The following is a 14,613-nucleotide window of genomic DNA, read 5'->3' as shown; positions in this document are numbered from 1 at the left end:
GAAGCACGGATGTCTCTCTCGGTACTACGCTTGTTACCTTAAACCTCTGAATGGCCTCCTGGTGGGTCAGCCCTTGTAAAGATTCTCCATTAACTTCTAGTATTTCATCCCCTGGTAATCAGATACAAAAATGAAGTCAGCAATATAAAAAGTATAGAGATGTAGCAAAACTTCTCATAAATAAAGCAACCTGCTACCATGTGGATTCCAATTTACTGCTCAATAAAAAGCCTTTTACTATTCTCAGTTTGTTTTCACTTGTCCTGATGCCTTTACAAGTTAATAGAGTGATGAGTTAGCAGAGTAAAGCCTGTTCTTCAGCAGGGATCTTTAATGTTCTTATAATAACAAACAAACTGAAAACACTACATATTTTAACTGCAGCCTGAAATGTAGACGCTCATAACATGAAGTCCAAAGCGACCACAAAACTCCCTTTCTTTAGTGAGCATCAGTAAGAGAAATGAGAATTTAAGTGAAACACTACAGCACATCACACCAAAGCCTGTTCAAAGAAAACTGGCCTTCCATCCACGTACAGAAAGCAAATGTGCTCCACTCACTAAGCACACGCAGAGAGAAAAGCGAGTAGCTCACACACTGTGATAGTGAATGCCCTCCTCACCCCAATGAACAACCACCACCACATGCCTGCCCACCTATTACAAGCTTCCAGACTCTGGGTCTACCTTCTTTTTTTTTTTTTTTTTTTTTTTTTAAAAAGGAGGGCAAAGTGAGCAGAATCCAGATCTGCTTTCTGCGATTTTAAGTACAGTTACATCTGTGCACAATTAGATGGGGCGATGTCATCAGCCAAGTCTTCCCCTCCTCTCCTTCCTTAGTCCCAGTAAAAACATGAGTGTATGAGCTCTGAATATCCTGTGAAGGCTTGGTGGGTTTATGGGACAGCTGCTACTTATTGGCTTCCCACGGTCAGCGCACAACCTATGCTCCAGGGACCCCCGCTTCTTTCTGGCAGGAAGTTCGAGAGTTGGCACCAAAAAGAGCCTCAAACGCAACAAGTGTGATGAGATGTAAAGAGGGAAACGATGATATGAGAAGGAGAGAAGTAACACAGGAACAGCTTTTTGGGAAAGACAAGTAACCCAGTTCCTGCAGAAGAGCTGTAAATCACTGTTCTACCTTCAGGGTCACTTTGTACTTTTAAGCATGTAAGAGTCTGCCTGGCACAGGAGAACTCAGAGCAGTGTCCTAACGCACACAGAGCAGTCCATACACCCAGCTCAGAGATCAAGACTGGAAAAGTAGTAAAAAAAAAAAAAAAAAAAAAAAAAAATTAGGATATACCTGCTTCTTTAAACAGCTGTGTTATCTTATGCCAATCCTATCCTTCCTCTTTTATTTGCCTGGTTATGACCCTTCCTTGTTTATTCACATCTAAATCATACCGTAAGGCTCGGAGACTGCAAAGAGGCTCAGAGATCACAAAGGTCTAGAAGAGACTCTCCCAAGCGTGCCCTTCTGTATAACCCCTGCTTGGCCAAGCACCTCTAGGCCAAACGTTGGCTGGAGAGATACGTTTCACTGCTACCAGCGTCCCGCCCCAACTGAAGAAGTGGAACTTATGGCTTGGTCAAATAAGGTTCACTGAAGATGGCAAGGAAAAAAAAAAAGTTTCATGCTGTAGTTTTCCCTTCTCAAAATGCAACATAATCGAGTTAACTCCTATGATCAATCTTCCCCAGGCAGACGGGCAGGGTGTGTTATATCCTCCACAGTCTCCTGGAGATGGCCAAGGGCCTAAATAAAGCAGTACTTGATTTTCTTTCTGCTGCACTGAAACAATATCCCGTTGTGGCCCTCTATATTCAATTGAATTCTCTCTACTGTACCTTCTTTAAGTCTTCCATCAGCAGCAGCTGCGCCATTTGGGAATATAGTCTTCACAAAAATCCCCATGCGTCCACGAGCAGAGTCCTGACCTCCCACAATGCTGAATCCAAGACCCTACAAGAAAAGGAGGAAGAGATGCACAGCTGGCACCTTATTCTATTATCACCTGTCTGAAAAAGACTGCCTGATAATGTACAGGACAAAGGAAAGATGAAAATGTAATAGCTTCTGATGAACCACATCCCAATCTTATTCTCTGCTTGCATCTCCCCATTTACTTTCACTCTAATATCAACAGCCCACAAAGTAGCAGCAGGCACATCAGACTAAAAGGCAAAAAGTTATTTTTGTGGAACATAGGACCAATGGCTTTGAGTTGTCCTATTCCACTTTTAAAAACCGTAACACATTGCCAGAGGATTCCCACCCCTGAGATCTATATCCAGGATTAACTGTAGTTTTCTCTGCTGTCACAGATCCTGCATTTCCTCAGGAAAAAGAAAAGCTTAAGAACATGACATAAGGTCAGTGCTGTAATGTCAGGAATGCAGCCGAAAGGGCCAGCGTGGGGAGGCTGTCATGCACATGCACATTTTTAATTATTCTGGAGACATGTACCACGCTATATTTAAATAAATCTAGATCAACATATTCCCCAGGGCTCCATCTGTTAGCTCTTGCCCCTGCACTGCCCCGGCTGGCTGGGGGACCATCTTGAAAGCTGATCAGGGAATGAATGAGCCCAGCAGAACAAACCTCTCCCCCTTCTTCTGATTTCCCAGCCGAATCACTTCCTTGATCCATTGCCCTGTATTTCTCCTCTTGTCACCCCTGTTTGCATATTTTATATACTAAGGAGAAAAGTCACCAACCAGGTGGACAAGGGAAGTGAGAAACTGTTGTGCTTCAATGATCTGAAGCGATGGTTATTACTAGAGCCTCAGGCAGCGCTGTCTAGCTGAGGGGAGCTGGCACAGCAGACACTAACACCGTGTTCACAACCCGGTTACTACCCACGGCCTCTTTTGTGTTACTCTGAATACGAGGCAGACAACCATTTATTATTGATTGTTATGAGCTTTTGGAAATGAGTAACACCTTATCAAACTACTAGAAAGAAGGGATCGCATCTCCACCTCGTATCCCAAAATAACTCAAACGAGGGTTTTCCGTGCAATAATCAACCACAAAGTAAACTACAGAGAGAGAGCCTGGGGCCCTGGCTGCTCCAACGCACATCCACAGCGGTTCTCCCCGCAGCTCCCAGAGCTGGGCTAGGAGAAATACTGCTGGAAGGCACAACGGTTCCCACATTAGTGCACCTTCCTGGAGAGGTGCTGCAGCTCCCTGGGGGAAAAGCTCCCCCCCACACACACCCCCCAGATCTACCTAAAGGGGGGAAAAAAAGGTCAGACACTTGGCTCTGAGCCATCTGAACACAAGGACTCCATGAAAATACTCTGCAAGTCCCAGGTCTGCATAGAGATAAGAGAGTGAATGCTACTATACAGACTGCAGACAGTGCTTATCCAAAGAAAAGTGATTGCCCAAAAAGGAGTGAAAGGTACTTGAAACGGCCGCTGTTTGAGGTGGTTCACCGTCACTGCAGTTTGCATGCTACCAACTGCTTCATAATCCCCTGGAGTCAACTGCAGAAAGGCGGGAGGGGGAGCCTTGTCACATGGGGAGAAATTAAGGCCGTTCTCATAAGAAAAACAGCTTCAAAAAAATAAATAAGTGCAAAAAAAAAAAAACACCCAAGAAATACTTGCTTGAAAATGTCATGAAAGACCTGAAGCCCCCAAATCAAGGAGAGCTATAGTAGCTGTGAGCCAACCTATCAGGGCAACTGTTATTTCTAACTCTTTGGTGAATCTAAAGCATAGCAAAGAATTCATTTTGTACTCAAGCTTGAAAGTCAAAATAAGGCATTTTAGTCCAAAATACATTCATCGGACGATTTTGAAACAGTATTTCAACCAAAAAAGCACATTTTTAGCATATTTAAGCAAGAGCTCCCATACTAGCGTGGATTAGATTGGGAAAATCCATTTCTACTCCCTCAGCGTTCAGCCAGCTGGCACCTAGCAAATGTGCAAACACATTACTGGTGGGGGGGGGGGGGGGATAAGAGGACTCTATGACCCAGAGAATTCAGGACTCTCAGAGAAACAATCAACCAGGAACCTATCTTTGGATTTAATTTACTGTGGGTTTTTTTTTTTTTTAAATGTATACAGATTCCATGGAGATAAAACATGCTCGTCCATAAATATGCATGCCAACAGGTACTCTTCCGTAGCAGCACCTATCTTGCACAGACATACATATTTATAGGCCTGTTAATACTACTTGATATCTCGGTAATGACCAGACTCACCACATCAGAATCGAAGCCACCTCGCCCAAAGTGCGTGCCACAAACATCACTTCCCCCGTATTTTGCAGGTGTAACTTTGGCGTTCACTTTTGAAAACGGAACGTATTGTTACTATTGTTGGCCACCTTTGACGGTCACAACCAGGCACACCTTTACTTTAATAAACAGTCAGGTGCTGGAAGTCATGGGACTTGGAGATGCCTTAGGCTCTTAAACGCCAGCTCGGACTACACACGAGGAACCAGCCACATGCAGAAAAGCTCACCTTGCCTTGCCCTTTCATCAGGACAATGTTAGAAATAATGGACGGCTGGGTCAGTCTCCATGGAGATTCCACCTGGGCAGCACTGAAGGAGCGGGTAGACTTCTTCACAATCTGGTAGTCCTAATAAACAGGAGCAAACATGGGAAGTTACTCTGATTGCCTGGCACAGGCACTGGGACGTCACGCTGGGAAAATTGCATGTATCAGGGAGGGGGGGAGGAATCTTACAGACAAGAGCAAAAAGAAACACATGATAAAGTCAAATAAGCATTGAGGAGACAAAGACCTTGCTCATTACAATCAAAGTGAATTTTGCCATAATTTCCCCATATTTCACACTGTAAGAGCATTTTGTAATGTACCAGTCACAAATTTAGAAGATTCATGATATAGTGAAGTCCTTATCTGCTAAAAAATGCCTACATCATCATGTGATTAAAATAAAGAGAAGCAGGGCTTCTCTGTGCTCACATTTCTACAACTAGATCTCATATCTATCAGCCTGAGTACCCGGCCATAGCAGAAGCACCACCTTTCACCGTCCTCACAGCACAGTAGTTCTCCATCTGCAGCTAGCGTATCCTGTTTTTGGTGTCAAAGTTTGGTTTCAGTCTCCCTGATTGACATATGCAGTCACATTTCACTACAGTCTCTTCTCAGAAGAGTCATACAGATCCTAAAGGATCAAGTACAAGCTGACAAAGGAAACCAAGCTGCTCAGAGCCGGGCTTTCTACCCACCTGCCTGGCTCCTGCCGCTTCCAGCTGCTGGGGGAGAGAGTGTTTTCTCCCTCCTCGGGAATATTTTACTGCTATTTCGTAGTTCGAGTCACCATTCTCCACTGTCAGCTCGTCATCTTCTCCCACGGATTCTAATCGGGATCCGGCACCTAGGGAAAACCAAAGAAATGCCACATCCAACAAATATCTCCGGACTGGGTTATCCTCGCGCCAGCATGCAATAATCACCTCCTCGCAAATCCTAACTTAAACAATACCTTTCAACAACACTATGCAGCACGCCACCGGGCAGTTACAAGCTAAATTTGATCATCCTCAAATAAAAACTTTTCCTGCTGCCCTAGGCTTTATAAGATCATTCACGATGCTGAAGTCTTCAGAACTGTCGCTTGTGGTGGTAAGTAAAAAGATAATTGAGCCAGTAGCTCTGGGACAGAAAAGAAATTCAGCTGTTCTCACCCAATGGCACTTGCACTGCGCTAAGCGCTCAAACTCCATTTATTTAAAATTAAAAGACATGACACTGTAGCTGTACACGTTTCTGGACGCGTCATGTCACTTTGAGGGAAATTTTTCCGGAACGGAGAAAGGAAAAACGTGCCAAATAAATGTTATTTTCTTCCCTTCTAGCAACAATCCTAGATGTCTTGAAGGGGAGAAGAATGTAGAAACAGAATTCACATTAGAAACAGAATTGTCTGTCTTGAAGGACATCCTGTAATTAGTCAGAGAGTTCCCCATTCCTCACAACGGGGCTCCTCCAATTCTCATTTCTCCGAGGTACCTACATGACCCCCATTCACAGCAGCTCCCGCGCCTTTATCCTTGCAATTTCCCTGTCACACAGGGCAACCTGTGTTTTACAGATGAAAATCTGAGACACAGACAAAATTCAGACAAGTCAGATTTTAATGATGTGGCTTCAAAACCACAAGTTAAATTGCAGCTGCCACTGAAGGGGGCAGCTCTGCTTTTCCTTCTCCTTCCGCCACCCTGTCTTTGCACTAGACAGGGCTCATGGGCCATGCATAGGAGGCACATCCACTGCAAATTTACCCAGCAGAGCCCCAAACCCATTTTGGGCCACCTCCTCCTCAGCAGGAGGCTGTGTAACCACTGGTGCCAGCACAAGGGAGGCGCAGAGAGAATGCAGAGCTGGGGGCAGTAGCTTGTTTTTACCAAGCTTTAACATGATTTTACAACCACTCCCAGAGGTGGAATTTGTGCCCATCTCCAAGAGTGCAATTCCCAACCCGCACCCTGCTTCGGAGTCCAAAGTAACCTCTGGTTTTAAAACTCCCAGTCCCTAGGCATGCAGGGTGCTGCTGCCAAACACACCCAGGCTGGCTATTTTGGCAAGACCCAGCCTCCTGGCATATCCTTCACTCCCAAACCCGCGAGGGACCCACAACTAAGCCTTCCCCACTCATCTACCTCCCCTCCTCTGCCTCAGGAACTGGAGCCGGCTGCTTTGGACGAGCACAAGGCACAACGGGGTTCAGCCCAGAACCCAGCAGCCTCCGCTATCCCTGTCCAAAAACACGGCAAGGCAAGGCAAGGCGGGTTGAACTGCCAGCAGAGCACGGCTGCAGCCCAGGGACCACAGACTCCAGACCAGATCCGCGGTGGGAAACTCTCTTCTAGGAGAAGAGCCACCCTCCCTGGTCTTTTCTCTCTGCCTCTGAATGCCATCCCCTTCCCGTGTGGCAGACCCGGCTGGAGGGGGCTACCCTTGCCCCAGGCTCACCCGCAGCCCGGGGCATCAGCACCCACCAGAAACGAGGGCTAGACCCCAGTATGCCCCGCACTGACGGCCCATCCATTGGGGTCAGCGGCTCTGCCCCCACAGTAAACTCTGAGCGGTTGCCGCAGGCCAGGATTTTAAATACGTATTGCTTTCAGAGGATCTGCCTGCAGGATACTAAAAATATCTGAGTAAATGGAAATTAAGGTGAACACAGGAGGGAGGGAGTCTCTAAGAGCCTTAGGGATGAGAAAGGGATTGAGCTCTGCACACGGCTTACCGTTAAGACTTGGGCACCAGGCGATAGAAAGTGTGTGGCGTATTTGCCCTAATGGGTATTTTGGTGATAAGTGTTTCAAAAGACTCCTCCCCACTTAAAAAAAGAAAAAAAAGAAAAAGAAAAGAAAGAAAAAGAAGCTTCCAAAAACTTTGCTTCATCTTTCTGTCAATATAATAGTTTAACTCAGGAAGCTGAATGTAAACATTTTACAGCTGGAATTCTCATTCCAAATTAAACTAATATGATTTCCAAAGGAAAGAAAACTATCTCACTTTTAGAGAGCTAAAAGAAATACACAATGTAAAAATTCTACAACTGCTATCTTTTATCCACCTTGCTTTACCTTGGGATCGACTTCTGTATTTCAATATGCCACTTCCTGGAGTTGGACTCTGGTTGTTTCCTTTGGACACTTCTGCACAAGCTGGATCTTGAAACTTCTCTGTTTCCATGACCTTAAAAACAACAAAAAACAGAAAACCCAATTTACCTGCAAATCAGAGAAGATGATGGAGTTGTTCTCATTTTTATCGGTATAAGAGAGAGAAAATTCCACTGCACATCACCATTTTCCAAAGCATGTCATTGTATTAAGCCAGCACACGTTTCAGTCAGTAATTTTCAGGAGTACCTGTGGATATTATTAAATATTTTTACCTCTGGGCATGTTGAGACAGCAATCCTCTGCAGGGTACCGTGCCTCCAGTACCCAAACCAGCTCATTCAGGAGCTTCTCCACGCACTGTCACAAAATTTTTAGTGTAGCTTTTACTGCTGTTCGTTCAGCTCAACAAACTTCCAGAGGCACCACAACAGCATCTTTACAGACACGACCACTTAGAGTGCTATTTTATTGCTAGCGTCCACAACACGTACCAACGCATATTCTGGATAAAAAGCTAATTCAACAGAAGGTTATGAGGGTTACACAGCTAAACACTCCAAAGTTTAGAAATGTTCAACTTAAATTTACATGTTGAATCACATCCCTGCAACCCTGAGTAAATGCGCAGAGACACGAGGAACCTGCTCATCCACTGTCCGCTGCCTTGCGCTGACAAGTGCAAGGTGAGCGTCAAAGGCTACTGGCATTTGCCCAGGTGCAGGTGACAATATAAAGTGACAATCTACAGACCTGCCACCTTCAGCAGCAAGGTCACACACGTCCTTTCTGAGTAGGTCTCTCTGAAGAGGTGCCAAGCTGCTCAAGTACATGCTTTACAAAACATGCAAAGGCTCTCCTCAACCTATGCATCACGGAAGACCCGGGCGATTTTTTTCCCCTCTCCCATACTTCCTTTACCGAACTACGTTGAGTGAGAGTTTCCAGGATGTGCCACTAGCCAGTGATCCTCAAAGTGCTCCTTACTCATACCCTAACACCATGCTTTCACATCTGCCACGCGTTCCCTGTACAATTTTAGAAACACTGTGACAAGGAGAGCAAATTTCCAATACAAGCTACTTACTGTTCACATGATACTTTTAGTCTGCCATATAAACTGGCTATAAGAGTCAGTTAAAAAAAAAATCCCCCCAAACCACCAAGTACATCTTTTATTGTTAAAAAATAAATTCTATTCTCAATTTGCAAGATTAAAAATGGCAGAATTGTTTCTGCAAAGAATCTGCCTCCTATCTCACAAACCCTCTTCTCCCAAAAACAAGAAAACCAGAACGAATCTGCACAGGGTCTAGACCTTATGATTTCAATTCAAAGAATAAAAACGTCAGGAAAAGAAAAAGATAGCCAATAACAGGGAACTAGAATGGAAACTGCTATTCAATTTTGGCTTTTTTTCATCTCAGAATCACAGAATCGTTGAGGTTGGAAGGGACCTCTGGAGATCATCTAGTCCAACCTCCCTGCTCAAGCAGGGTCACCTAGAGAATATTGCCCAGGATCACATCCAGACGGCTTTTGAATATCTCCAGCGAAGGAGACTCCACCACCTCTCTGGGCAACCTGTTCCAGTGCTCTGTCACCCTCACAGGGAAGAAGTTTTTCCTCAGGTTCAGATGGAACTTCCTGTGGTTCAGTTTCTGCCCATTGCCTCTTGTCCTGTTGCTGGGCACCACGGAGAAGAGGCTGGCCTCATCCTCTTGACACTCCCCCTTCAGATACTTGTACACATTTATGAGATCGCCTCTCAGTCTTCTCTTCTCCAGGCTGAACAGGAGCCTTCAACATTAACAGCTACACACAGTTTTACAACTCGCACGTTCTAGCCACTATTTGTTGATTTTTCAATGCGTTGCAGCAACGACCCCAGAGTCCACACCTAGTACCACATGCTCTGCAACTTAGTTCCACGTAACGTGATTCATCCGAAGAACAAAATAACTTATTAGTCTAATAAAATCACTGCTTGCAATTTGGCTGTCCTTGTGAGGGATTCTTTCCAGAAAAGATGCAAGAATTCAGACCAAAAAGTCCCCCCCCACCCCAAATACCCGAACCATCACGGACTAGGTCACAGCCAAAGAATCACCAACCCTCTCTACAATCTCCTTGAGAGCGTGCCTAAAATATGGCTGTTTAAACAAAGTTGTGCTGAAATTGATCATGTAAGTGAGAATATCTATTACAAGGGAGAACACCTCCCTTGCAGAGGGCAGAAATCACTTGTACCAACACACAAAAATCACATATCTGGTGGTTTCAGGGCAGTGAGAAACAATCCGGTGCCCAGGAGCAGCACTAATTCTGTGGATGAGGAATGTTTGAAACATAGGGATAGAGAAAAACACGACAGGATGCCTAACTGAAGCAGCCAGTTTTGTCTCCACGCCGCAGAGAGGGTGCCGCCTTCCACTCACAGCAGCGCGAGGTGGTACCAGGCTGTACAGCTGCGTTAATTTAGCAAGTCAACTAAAGGAGCTGGAGGGCATATACACAGGTAAGACCAATCTGCATATTTAATGAAAAAGTGCACTTCATTTTACATAAGTAATCCCCCCACTTAATCTTTGCCCATCCTTACAAACTAAGCCTCTTCCCAGCTGCTCTCTTTACCCCTACTGGATTCCCTGCCGCCTCTCCCAGTGCCTCACGTCTCTCCCATCTTCCACCCATCTCAGCTTCTTGCTGCTTCCTCCTTCCTGACCTTCTCCCAGTGCCCAAAAGCTGCAGCTAGGAAGTGCCAAGCACGCTGCCTGCTTGCTCTTGCCAAGCCTCCTCCTTCAAACCTCTCCGTCGCCACGAGCGTTTCCATGGGGGACTGAGCAGGGACCCTTTCCTCAGACCCCTCCTGAGCAGGAACCAGAGTCCTCCCAGCCCCGGAGCAAACCCCGGCGCAGAGACACAGAAGACGTCTGTCCTGACAGACAGGGATGGACCCAACCTCGCGTTCCTAGGACCTGGGCATGGTCCAGCGCTGCAGAGCCGTTTCATTTCGGCACTGCAAACGGCCACAGGCCGTTGCACCTGACATGACCACACAGCTTCCTGCCCAAAGCTGCTTGCTTCCTGCAGCTCAGAGCGCAGGAGAAGAAACTCGGGTCAGTCGGCAGCAGCCTACACACACATACTCTAAAACGTGCGCTGTTATATCGTATGCCCACACTGAGCCAGGGCTCAAGAGCCAACCATTTGGTACATCCCAAGTTTCTACTACACAGGGCTTTCTTTCAGTCTGGAGACTTCCCACTTTTATTTATTTATTTTAACTACGCAACAGAAGCAAATACAGACGCATTTTACAGTTACACGGATTTCAACCTGGAGGCATAGGAGGAAGAACAGAAGAGAATCACCACCTCCATTAATAAAATACAACCCGTCCCTTCACGTCATTACTGTGCAATCCTAGAGGCTGTCAGCCTACAGACAGGAAACACCCAACTGCACGTATGATCTGGCGAAGGGCATGTGCATGCAAACACCAAGTACAGCCTCAAGACATTCTTAGTGGCTTCCTGAAATTACATTTTATCCAACTTTGCTTCAGACTCCAGTAAGAAGTAAAAACATCTAAATTACCTATGGCTCTGTTTATTTCTTATTTTAGCAAAAATGCTTTTCTGACATGGGTTATAAACATTTTGGGGAAGACATTCTAGCACTCACGATATATGCTGTGAAGTAGATCTTATTTAAGTTGTTGAGCTTGTCTAATAAACCACCAAGGGTTTTATCCTACTCTGAAAACACTCAGAAATCCAATCCACAAAGCTTTCAAGAACTCCCAATAGCCGCGTGTCTGTAATCTTTGGCTCCGATGTTGGCTGCACTGTCGTAACTTAGACAAGAAAAAAATGCAGCTCCACCTTATCCTTCTGGCCACACGTGAAAGTATCGCTTTACTGTCTCAAGCCGGCTGCCAGGACCGTAACCATGCCATTTTAATTTTCCTTGCTTTCAAGGAAACGGAGCTTATTATTTCAGTGTTGTATGCCTCTCATTAAACTAAGCTAATAAATCCCGTTCAATGCTGTTTCATCGTTAAGGACAAGGGGAATTTTAATATACACAGTAGTTTGAACAATTTCGAGGGAGATCTAAAAATAGAGACCCTTCTGCCAGTTCATTAAGTAACTCCAGGATCAAGCGATGGTGACATCTCAGTTGATTTCAAAGGAAACAGTGCTATCTCGAACACACAGTCCTGGCACTAAACCAGGATGAACAACTGCCCCCAGAGTCCTTACTCGGGCAGAACTCCAGCATGCCCTGGCCCTTAATTAGGCAAGATGAGGAGCAGGATTATAAAGAGTCTGCATTGTTTAACCACAAACAGCTTGGCAATCATCACCGATTTACAAAAACAAGGCAGCACACATGGGATCATACAATTTAATAAGCAAACTGCTTTACTGCTGCTGTTACCGAGCTCCTAAGCCTCTGTCTTTCCCAGCAGTGAGCCCATCTAGCTCCCCAAGGTAGAGCCTGCTGGATTTCTTCGCTGAAGAGCATCAGCAGGAGATAGACAAGTTTAACTTGATGTTTAGGAAGTGAAACTCGTAGGCAGTGAGCATCGAGAATTAGATTAGAATCAGCCCGAGCCATCTGCGGCTTGCCAAGTTCACTCATCCCTTCACCAGCAAACGGTCAAACCAGCTGCAGCAAGTCCACTGCCCTCCTCTAAAACAGCATGCTCAGAGAGGAACGGCCGTTCCCCTGCACACAGCAACGGTGTATGAACTCCACGGGACAGCTCTTGACTTCCTCGGTCCTGCCAAAGCCAGGACAGCTTCTTAAGCAGCGTTCATATTCGATCACGAAAGCAGCATCGTTGCTACATATGCAGGGCAGCCGGCAGAACAAACCCAACGAGTCCCGTGCTCTGTCTCCAAGAGCAGCTAGCATCGGCCCCTTCAGAGAAAGGTACAAAACGCCCCTACCTCGATTAACTTGGTCCCTACAGAAAGACCTTCTAGTCCCTCGAGACTAGCTGATGCCTTAAAGGCTTCAAACTCTCCCAACATTTGGGGGATTTTCTTTGAAGATTTGTTATAATTCCAGTTGTTCCAGTGGTTCATGCAATTATTTATTGGTTTCAGGGACACAGCATGCTTTAAGCCTTAAATGTGTCTTGTAGACAGGGAGCTCCACAGGCCCTCTTACCTTGCATGGAAAGTAAAACACCTCCACTTTTAAATTAGTTCTTTTTCTATTTAATTGAATCCACTCCCATCCCCCCAGATACACTACAAAGCGCAGCACCGTAATTTAGCAGCGTTAACACTGCAAACAAAGAAGATTTTTTAACCAAGGAAGGCACTGAGCTTTCCACTGCTTACTGCTCCGGTTTTACTGCACGTGCAAAGCTTCAGGGACAGCTGGAGAGACCGGGACGAGCCAGAACGGACCTACGTTAGAGACTACGGGGGCCAGCCGCACCCTGCCGAAAAACAGCACCTCCCAACGGCCCGGATCGCAGCCGGAGCAGAGCGCACCCTCAGCCAAAGGCACGGGGCTGGCGACAAGGCCAAACGCAGCCCAGAGTCCAACATTCCCAGAGCAAACTCCGGGACTCCCTTCTCCGCAGGGCATCACTGCTGCCCGCGGTCACGACACACGTGCCGAGACCCAAAGGGGTCGGAGACAGAGAAGAGGAGGAACGCCAGCCTACGTGTCAGTGCTTATTTAGTGCCTTAGTTGGCATCCTCGAAAAACCCCCAGCACGGGACTCCAGGAGGGCTCGGGTCTGGGCTGGACTTCACACCGGCGGTGCAGCACAGCGCCGGCAGCCTCCCCCCGCAGCAGCCCCGGGAACTCCCACGCTGCCGGTACCGCCGGGAGCAGCCTGCGCTTCCTCCTGCCTGGGGAAAGGGGATGTGAACCCAGGCCTCCATTCACTAGCTGTAAAGAAAGTGTTGGAAACCTCTCTGTTCATGTGCAAGCAAGGAGATCAGGAAGTCAGATAAAGGTTTCAGGAGGGGAGCTGCCCTGTTTTCTGAATAAGTGGAAACGCTAAATAAACAAAACAAAAGCCTTTAAAGCGGTCTCCTGAAGAATGCCGGGTCTATCACCCTACCAAATGTCTGTATTCAAAAGCAGGCCTAAGTTTTCAATGCAATAGTTGCTAGTATGAGCGTTACTGTCAGCTTCAAGAGGTGCAGAACTCCACGGTCTTTTAATTGCTCTTTACCACGTCCATAAACTAGTCACACACAAACCTCCAGGTGAAACGTAACCTGGCACTTATCAACACCAAGGCAGCAGCATCTACCACTTGCACACGCTCGGCAAACAGAACGCAAACGCACTGCAGCGCTAATCAGTTGCTCTCCTCTTACGTAGTGCTCAATCGATTTTGCGTGAGAGCTTCCTGTGCCCCAAAACACACTTCGATGAGTTTGGGATCAGGAACGCAGCACGCTGACCTTGGCCCAGAGGATCCTGGCAGCCTACAAGTTCTCAGTGTAGACGGACTTCAGCTGAGCTGGTTTCAAAGACTCACTGGTGCAACGTCATTTTTATAGTCAGGGCCATAGTTAAGTAAAGCAGATTTAAGTTTCAAATTTCCAAACGGTTGCTAAAATTAATAAAAAAAAGTTTTGAAGGCCCAAACGTTGCAAATATCCTTTTTAAATAGAAAGGAACACAGGAAATGGCTAATGCAACTAAGTTCTCTCCAAGAGGAGGATATCACAGACAGCCATGAGCCCTTGGAAACAGTAAGATTGTCCCAGCTGATCAGTTCCCAGTCCCTTTTGGGCCAGAATACTCTTCTTCTGCAATATATCATGATTTTCACTACAAACATCTTCTGAGCCGAAGGAAATCAAATTCAGACATTTCTGAAATGGTTCACAAACAGATCGCTGCAGTTTTATTTCTTACGACCCCCCCCCCCCCTTTCAAAATATGGTTGCATGCAGTATATTCATAGGCCACAAGATGTC

General features: G+C 46.1%; 1 protein-coding gene across 4 annotated transcripts in view; it reads right to left on the bottom strand.

The window, feature by feature from the left end:
• The window catches only part of LOC104147771 (PDZ domain-containing protein 2), a 213,056-nt gene that overhangs the window by 32,271 nt on the left and 166,172 nt on the right, over positions 1–14,613 (bottom strand). For all 4 annotated transcript variants that reach the window (XM_068925089.1, XM_068925090.1, XM_068925091.1 and 1 more), the window contains 5 exons: positions 7,607–7,718; positions 5,240–5,388; positions 4,500–4,619; positions 1,854–1,968; positions 38–111 (listed from right to left, as the gene is read on the bottom strand). In XM_068925089.1, the coding sequence (XP_068781190.1) occupies positions 38–111; positions 1,854–1,968; positions 4,500–4,619; positions 5,240–5,388; positions 7,607–7,718 (570 nt within the window). The remainder of the gene's footprint in view (positions 1–37; positions 112–1,853; positions 1,969–4,499; positions 4,620–5,239; positions 5,389–7,606; positions 7,719–14,613) is intronic.

The sequence above is a fragment of the Struthio camelus genome, chromosome W (assembly GCF_040807025.1).
Source record: "Struthio camelus isolate bStrCam1 chromosome W, bStrCam1.hap1, whole genome shotgun sequence".
Taxonomy (NCBI): domain Eukaryota; kingdom Metazoa; phylum Chordata; class Aves; order Struthioniformes; family Struthionidae; genus Struthio; species Struthio camelus.
Note: the sequence above shows the minus strand (reverse complement) of the source record. Positions and strands in the feature narration are given on the sequence as shown.